The following is an 8872-nucleotide window of genomic DNA, read 5'->3' as shown; positions in this document are numbered from 1 at the left end:
GGACCTTGTGTGGTCTGGTGGTTAAAGGGCCGGCTCCTACAGTGGGACCTTGGTGTAGTCTGGTGGTTATAGGGCCAGCTCCTACAGTGGGACCTTGGTCTGGGGTTATAGGGCCAGCTCCTACAGTGGGACCTTGGTTGGTTGGTCTGGTGGTTATAGGGCGGCTCCTACAGTGGGACCTTGGTGTGGTCTGGGGTTATAGGGCCGGCTCCTACAGTGGGACCTTGGTGTGTCTGGTGGTTATAGGGCCGGCTCCTACAGTGGGACCTTGCGTGTGTCTGGTGGTTATAGGGCCAGCTCTACAGTGGACCTTGGTGTGTCTGGTGGTTATAGGGCCGGCTCCTACAGTGGGACCTTTGGTCTGGTGGTTATAGGGCCGCTCCTCAGTGGGACCTTTGTGGGTCTGGTGGTTATAGGCCGGCTCCTACAGTGGGACCTTGTTTGGTCTGGTGGTTATAGGGCCGGCTCCTACAGTGGGACCTTGGTGTGGTCTGGGGGTTATAGGGCCGGCTCCTACAGTGGGACCTTGGTGTGGTCTGGTGGTTATAGGGCCGGCTCCTACAGTGGGACCTTGGTCTGGGGTTATAGGGCGGCTCTACAGTGGGACCTTGGTCTGGTGGTTATAGGGCCAGCTCCTACAGTGGGACCTTGGTGTGGTCTGGTGGTTATAGGGTCAGCTCCTACAGTGGGACCTGGTTGTCTGGTGGTTATAGGGCCGCTCCTACAGTGGGACCTTGGTTGTGGTCTGTGGTTATAGCCTCCTACAGTGGACCTTGGTGTGGTCTGGGGGTTATAGGGCCAGCTCCTACAGTGGGACCTTGGTGTGGTCTGGGGGTTATAGGGCCACGTCCTACAGTGGGACCTTGGTGTGGTCTGGGGGTTATAGGGCCAGCTCCTACAGTGGGACCTTGGTGTGGTCTTGGTGTTATAAGTGCCGGCTCCTACAGTGGGGACCTTGGTGTGGTCTGGGGTTATAGTGCCGCTCCTACAGTGGACCTTGGTGTGGTTATAGTGCCGGCTCCTACAGTGGGACCTTGTGTGGTTATAGGGCCGGCTCCTACAGGGGACCTTGGTGTGGTCTGGTGGTTAAAGGGCCGGCTTCCTACAGTGGGACCTTGGTGTGGTCTGGTGGTTATAGGCCGGCTCCTACAGTGGACCTTGGTGTGGTCTGGGGTTATAGGGCCGGCTCCTACAGTGGGACCTTGGTGTGGGCTGGGGTTATAGTGCCGGCTCCTACAGTGGGACCTTGGTGTGGTCTGGGGGTTATAGTCCGCTCCTACAGTGGGACCTTGTTGTGGTGGTTATATGGGCCGGCTCCTACAGTGGGACCGTTGGTGTGGGGTTATAGGGCCGGCCCTACAGTGGGACCTTTGTGTGGTCTTGGGGGGTTATTAGGGCCGGCTCTTACAGTGGGACCTTGGTGTGGTCTGGGGTTTAGGGCCGGGCTCCTACAGTGGGACCTTGGTGTGGTCTGGTGGTTATAGGGCCGGCTCCTACAGTGGGACCTTGGTGTGGTCTGGTGGTTATAGCGGCGTCCTACAGTGGACCTTGGTGTGGTCGTTATAGGGCCGGCTCCTACAGTGGACCTGTCTTGGTGGTATTAGGGCCAGCTCCTACAGTGGGACCTTGGTGTGGTGGTGTAACAGGCGGTCGGCTCCTACAGTGGGAACCTTGGTGTAGTATCTTGTGGTTGTATAGGGCAGCATTCTTCTCTCTTTCTCTATCTATACACCACTACCACCTCTAACCTCTCTCTATCTATACACCACCACCTCTAACCTCTCTCTATCTATACACCACCACCTCTAACCTCTCTCTATCTATACACCACTACCACCTCTAACCTCTCTGTCTGTTTGTTCTGCAGAAGATCAACCGGAAGATGCACTTCTCTAAGACCAAGCACAGCAAGTTCAACGAGTCGGGCCAGCTCTCTGTCTTCTACCTGTTCTCCTTCGGATGGGGGACCAGCATCCTCATGTCTGTATGTGCTTTTCAACTCTCTGTTTACTGGATTATCGGGTGTGTCTAACTTTGTGTGTGTGTAAGATGTAGGTGGGTTTTTAAATGGTCTACATTCTGGGCTGTTTTGTTTACTGGGCTAGTGGGTGTTCCTGTTTGTTTAAGACCATCTGATTGGTGTGTGTGTGTGTGACTTTTTTGTTTCTCTTCCAGGAGAACTTCCTGTCCAACCCAGTGAGTCTGTGGGATGGATACCCTCATACCCTGATGCCGTAAGTCCTGAACCCATACATTGTACGAAAGGCCCATCAGACTGGGTACTGTCCCAGCTAGATTAAACATGTACAACTAAATGTTTCTGACTGTTTTACATATCCTCTTAGTTGTTGTTTCCTTGTAAGGGCCAACGCTCATCGTTCACAGTCCTCCTCCGTTCCCTATGTCAACTAATGTCAACTGGTGGGATTTTTGCATAGAAGTGGGTGGGTTTGTTTAAACACACAGATGGACGCGTTTCTACCCAGAGATCATTAGTTCTCTTAATAAGTATCTCCGTGGAACCCTTTCTGCTTATTCTAGCTTCTGATAGTTATTGTGTTAGTCACAGGATTTCCATAGTTAAGTATAATGTCAATGTAGATTTCTGCCTATATAGACATACCAAAAAAAGTCATTATTTATCATGAGAGCCATAAATAATACCTAGTAATGCTTATACTGACAAAGTTTACAAACTCACCTTTCTGGTCAACGTAGTTATACTTGGCTGAGGTGAAGTCAGGACACGAACTCAAATACACCGTACAAATATGATGAAAATATGACAAATCAGTTGGGGTGATGTAGTTACAATCACATTTTATAAACGTCATACTATAATATTTCACCTTCTAACTGTACATATACATATGATCGTACTTAATGACAAGCTTGGGACCATTTCATGTAACTGACAGACAATGTTCAGCCCAGCGTCCTCTGACTAATGCAAAGATGTCACTTCAAATGCATGCTTACTCGTTACAACTTCAGCTTTAAACACAGTGTGGTATTTGTCCTTCTGTGACCGAGAGAGAGAGAACTGGTCTTTTTCAATTCTACAAAATGATTTAGTATTCTTTCATGTTGAGAGTTCTAAACCCATCTGAGAACGTCCCGGTGAGATTCTACTGTTTGAGATGCAATCCGTAGGCTCTCTCCTTTCATATGCCGTATCGTACGAGGAGTTGGCTATCCGTAGGCTCTCTCATTTCATATGCCGTATCGTAAGAGGAGTGGGCTATCCGGAGGCTCTCTCATTTCATATGCCGTATCGTAAGAGGAGTGGGCTATCCGGAGGCTCTCTCATTTCATATGCCGTATCGTACGAGGAGTTGCGAGGATCACAGCCAGAGGAAATGTATCCTTTGTCTGGATAGGCCAGGAAATGTATCCTTTGTCTGGATAGGCCAGGAAATGTATCCTTTGTCTGGATAGGCCAGGAAATGTAATCCTTTGGCTGATTAGGGCAGGAAATGTGACTTGTCGCTCTCGATGCAAATATGTCAGATTTCCCATTCTGCATCTCAGATGAGAGCGGCATGCGAAGAGGGACAAACAGAACGGAGTGTACAGCCGTTAATGTTGTACCGTTTACAGAGCGCTCMGTACACAAATATATCAGTCGGAACCGGTCCAGAAGCTCTCAAAGTTCCCTAAATAAGGGACTTAACGTTTTTTAATAGGAGTTGGATGCATTCTTTTTTTTAATAGGAGTTGGGGGCATTTTTTTATTTAATAGGAGTTGGATACGTTTTTTTTATTTTWWTTTTTTAAATAGGAGTTGGGGGCATTTTCTTCAAACACTCCTATATGGAATGAGTGAAATCATATCACTCAGCATGACTTCTCCTAGGTACCTCTGTGTGTAACCCGTCTAGTACTATTTGATAGCAAATTATAGCTGCTCTGTTTTTGTATGTGCAAAATGCTACTATAACATTGTCTTACCTACCTCAGTTGAATTCACTTTTTAAAGTTTTAAGTCGCTCTCTCGAAGTGTCTGCTAAATGAACAAAAAATATAAGGTAATGATGTCAGAATGGACGTGGTGTTTTGTTCGTCCTGCTTGTAGGTTCCAGATGAAGTTCTATTTTATCAGTCAGATGGGCTACTGGCTTCACGCTCTCCCCGAGCTCTACTTCCAGAAGACCAAGAAAGTGAGTATTTAAAGTCTGTTTGTGTACTACGTGTACTATTTGGATTGAATTGACTAAACTCACAAGTGAGTTCCTTGCTGATGTAATATTTGTGTTTCAAAAGAAGCTGAGACATTTTGACCACCATTTTACTTGTCGTCGTTACAGAGTGWAATGTCAGCCGTGTCCTAAGCAGGTTTTTTTCCTGAAATCCTGTCTCTTTGCTGTTTGTTTGTAGGAGGATATTCCCCGTCAGTTGGTGTATATCGCTCTGTACTTAGTCCACATCGCAGGAGCCTACATCCTCAAGTAAGACTGGTTCACATCAACAACACTAGAATATTACTGTTTTGTTCAATTGTACACAAAAAGTCCAGTGGAAAATCGACCTCCACTTTCTCTACCCCTCTGAAAGACGCTTACACACAGAGGCTTGAGGTTGGAACAGAGGGCCGACTACACTGGGGAGGTTGGAACGGAGGGCCGACTACACTGGGGAGGTTGGAACAGAGGGCCGACTACACTGGGGAGGTTGAAAGAGGGCCGACTACCTGGGGAGGTTTGGAACGCGAGGGCCGACTACATGGGAGGTTTGGAACGGAGGGCCGACTACACTGGGGAGTTGGAACGGAGGGCCGACTACACTGGGAGGTTGGAACAGAGGGCCGACACACTGGGAGGTTGAACAGAGGGCCGACTACACTGGGGAGGTTGGAACGGAGGGCCGACTACACTGGGGAGGTTGGAACGGAGGGCGACTACACTGGGGAGGGTGGAACGGAGGGCGACTACACTGGGGAGGTTGAAAACTGAGGGTCGACTACACTGGGAGGTTGGAACGAGGGCCGACTACACTGGGGAGGTTGGAACAAGAGGGCCGAACTACACTGGGGAGGTTGGAACGGAGGGCCGCTACAGCGGGAGGTTGGAACAGAGGGACGACTACAGCGGGGAGGTTGGAACAGAGGGACGACTACAGCGGGAGGTTGGGACGGAGGGACGACTACAGCGGGGAGGTTGGAACGGAGGGCCGCTACATTTCTACTCTGTCCCGAGCTCCTCTTTCTTGATATGACAATTTAGATGGTGGAAATTGACACATCATAGCAAGGCTCGGGTTAGTGGTTAAAATAGCACTTTTCTAGCCAAAGAAAGGCCAAGTATTTCTTCCTCTCTGAGGCACGACCGTCTAATTAGTTGTCATTACTGTGGTAACAGAGGGACTAAACGGCGTCCATTTTGTGTCTTCCAGTCTGAATCGTCTGGCTCTGGTCCTGCTGGTGTTGCACTGCTTGTAGAGCTTTCTCTTCCACGTGTCCGTCTGGTCTACTTCAGCAACGAGAGGAGACAGACTGGTGAACACACACACACACACACACACACACACCACACAGAGAGACTGGGTGAGTTGAGGTCACACAGCACACTTCAAAGCCCTACAACAAAATGTCCCTATAAAGCCAACTTTGGCATTTTGACAAGGATATTAGGTCAGTCTACAGGTCTTGTGTTAGATAGTGTTTATCTAGTGGACAGTCTACTACAGGTCTTGTGTTGATAGTGTTTATCTAGTGGACAGTCTACTACAGGTCTTGTGTTAGATAGTGTTTATCTAGTGGACAGTCTACTACAGGTCTTGTGTTAGATAGTGTTTATCTAGTGGACAGTCTACTACAGGTCTTGTGTTAGATAGTGTTTATCTAGTGGACAGTCTACTACAGGTCTTGTGTTGAGAAAGTAGACAGATGTTATGGTCATGTAAGACGTGTCTGTCTCTCTACAAGGTTCACCATCTGGGCGGTGCTGTTTGTCCTCGGACGGCTGCTCACCCTGTCCCTGTCTGTCCTGACTGTGGGCTTCGGCCTGTCCAACGCGGATCAACAGGGACTGGACCTGGTCAACGGAAACTTCAACGTGCTCCTAGTTCGGTGAAGAGAAGAGCGTGTAACGGGTGGCTTGGCCGGAGTGAAACTTAACTAAAGACAATTAACTAGTTGTAGTAGGGAGGTAATTGTCTCATTGTATTTCCATGAAGTCCTTTCAGATGGTGGAGAAAAGGGGATTAGGAACAGAGTCTAGTAAAGAAATGAGCCACGTCGACTGTAACGGTCCTCTAACAGTCTGGAGCCAGTTTGACTATTCCTCAAATGTGATACTTGGTGTGTCTAACTACCGTCTCTCCTCAGGATTCTGTGTCTAACTACCGTCTCTCTCAGGATCGCTGTGTCTAACTACTACGTCTCTTCTCAGGATCGCTGTGTCTAACTACCGTCTCTTCTCTCCTCAGATCGCTGTGTCTAACTATGTCTCTCTCAGGATGCTGTGTTAACTACCGTCTCTCTCAGGATCGCTGTGTCTAACTACCGTCTCTCTCAGGATCGCTGTGTCTAACTACGTTCTCTTCTCAGGATGGCTGTGTCTAACTACCGTCTCTCTTCAGGATCGTGTGTCTATACGTCTCTCAGGATCGCTGTGTCTAACTACTCTGTCTCTTCTCAGGATCGTGTGTCTAACTACGTCTCTTCCTAGGATCGCTGTGTCTAACTACCTCGTTCTCTTCAGGATCGCTGTGTCTAACTACCGTCTCTTCTCTCTCAGGATCGCTGTGTCTAACTACGTCTTCCTCAGGATCGCTGTGTTAACTAGTCCTCTTCTCAGGTCGCTGTGTCTAATACCTTCTCTTCTCAGGATCGCTGTGTTAACTACCGTCTCTCTCAGGATCGCTGTGTCTAACTACCGTCTCTTCTCAGGATCGCTTGTGTCTAACTACCGCTCTCTTCTCAGGATCGCTGTGTCTAACTACCGTCTCGCTCTCCTCAGGATCGCTGTGTCTAACTACCGTCTCTCTCTCAGGATCGCTGTGTCTAACTACCGTCTCGTCTCTCTCAGGATCGCTGTGTCTAACTACCGTTCTCTTCTCAGATCGCTGTGTCTAACCTATGTCTCTCTCTCAGGATCGCTGTGTCTAACTACCGTCTCTCCTCAGGATCGCTGTGTCTAACTACGTCTCTCCTCAGGATGCTGTGTCTAACTACCGTCTCTTCTCAGGATCGCTGTGTCTAACTACCGTCTCTCCTCAGGATCGCTGTGTCTAACTACCGTCTCTCCTCAGGATCGCTGTGTCTAACTACCGTCTTCTCTTCAGGATCGCTGTGTCTAACTACCGTCTCTCTCCTCAGGATCGCTGTGTCTAACTACCGTTCTCCTCAGGATCGCTGTGTTAACTACCGTTCTCTTCAGGATCGCTGTGTCTAACTACCGTCTCTCTCTCCTCAGGATCGCTGTGTCTAACTACCGTCTCGTCTCTCCTCAGGATCGCTGTGTCTAACTACCGTTCTGTCTCTCCTCAGGATCGCTGGTCTAACTACCGTCTCTCCTCAGGATCGCTGTGTCTAACTACCGTCTCTCTCCTTCAGGATCGCTGTGTCTAACTACCGTCTCTTCTCTCTCAGGATCGCTGTGTCTAACTACCGTCTCTCTTCAGGATCGCTGTGTCTAACTACCGTCTCGTCTCTTCAGGATCGCTGTGTCTAACTACCGTCTCGTCTCTCCTCAGGATCGCTGTGTCTAACTACCGTCTCGTCTCTCTCAGGATCGCTGGTCTAACTACCGTCTCTCCTCAGGATCGCTGTGTCTAACTACGTCTCGTCTCTCTTCAGGATCGCTGTGTCTAACTACCGTCTCTTCTTCCTCAGGATCGCTGTGTCTAACTACCGTCTCTCCTCAGGATCGCTGTGTCTAACTACCTTCCTTCTCAGGATCGCTGTGTCTAACTACCGTCTCTTTTTCTCCTCAGGATCGCTGTGTCTAACTACCGTTCTCTCAGGATCGCTGTGTAACTATCCGTCTCTCCTCAGGATCGCTGTGTCTAACTACGCGTCTCGTCTCTCTCAGATCGCTGTGTCTAACTAGTCTTCCTCAGGATCGCTGTGTCTAACTACCGTCTCTTCTCAGGATCCTGTGTCTAACTACCGTCTCTCCTCAGGATCGCTGTGTCTAACTACCGTCTCCTAGGATCGTGTGTTCACTACCGTCTCTTCTCAGGATCGCTGTGTCTAACTACGTCTCTCTCAGGATCGCTTGTCTAACTACCGTCTCTTCTCAGGATCGCTGTGTCTAACTACCGTCTCTCCTCAGGTCGCTGTGTCTAACTACCGTTCTTCTCAGGATCGCTGTGTCTAACTACCGTCCTCTTCTCAGGATCGCTGTGTCTAACTACCGTTCTCTCTCCTCAGGATCGCTGTGTTAACTACCGTCTCTCCTCAGGATCGCTGTGTCTAACTACGTCTCTTCTCAGGATCGCTGTGTCTAATACCGTTTCTCAGGATCGCTGTGTCTAACTACCGTCTCTCTTCAGGATCGCTGTGTCTAACTACCGTCTCGCTTCAGGATCGCTGTGTCTAACTACCTTCTTCTCAGGATCGCTGTGTCTAACTACCGTCTCTTCTCAGGATCGCTGTGTCTAACTACCGTCTCGTCTCTCCTCAGGATCGCTGTGTCTAACTACCTTCTCTTCTCAGGATCGCTGTGTCTAACTACCGTCTCTCCTCAGGATCGCTGTGTCTAACTACCGTCTCTCTTCTCAGGATCGCTGTGTCTAACTACCGTCTCGTCTCTCCTCAGGATCGCTGTGTCTAACTACTGTCTTCGTCTCTCTTCAGGATCGCTGTGTCTAACTACCGTCTCTTCTCTTCTCAGGATCGTGTGTCTAACTAACTCTCCTCGCTTTTAAG

General features: G+C 49.2%; 1 protein-coding gene across 1 annotated transcript in view; it reads left to right on the top strand.

The window, feature by feature from the left end:
- Nucleotides 1-1882: 1882 nt before the first annotated feature.
- LOC112070718 (translocating chain-associated membrane protein 1-like 1) overlaps nt 1883-8872 on the top strand; it is a 13068-nt gene continuing 6078 nt past the window's right edge. Inside the window, exons 1-6 of the mRNA XM_070439091.1 lie at nt 1883-1970; nt 2176-2234; nt 4076-4160; nt 4378-4448; nt 5392-5495; nt 5924-6067. Of these exons, the coding sequence (XP_070295192.1) occupies nt 1883-1970; nt 2176-2234; nt 4076-4160; nt 4378-4448; nt 5392-5495; nt 5924-6067 (551 nt within the window). The remainder of the gene's footprint in view (nt 1971-2175; nt 2235-4075; nt 4161-4377; nt 4449-5391; nt 5496-5923; nt 6068-8872) is intronic.

Source organism: Salvelinus sp. IW2-2015, unplaced genomic scaffold (assembly GCF_002910315.2).
Source record: "Salvelinus sp. IW2-2015 unplaced genomic scaffold, ASM291031v2 Un_scaffold1404, whole genome shotgun sequence".
Taxonomy (NCBI): domain Eukaryota; kingdom Metazoa; phylum Chordata; class Actinopteri; order Salmoniformes; family Salmonidae; genus Salvelinus; species Salvelinus sp. IW2-2015.
The sequence above is the reverse complement of the archived record's forward strand: the minus strand, read 5'-3'. Positions and strand labels throughout refer to the sequence as shown.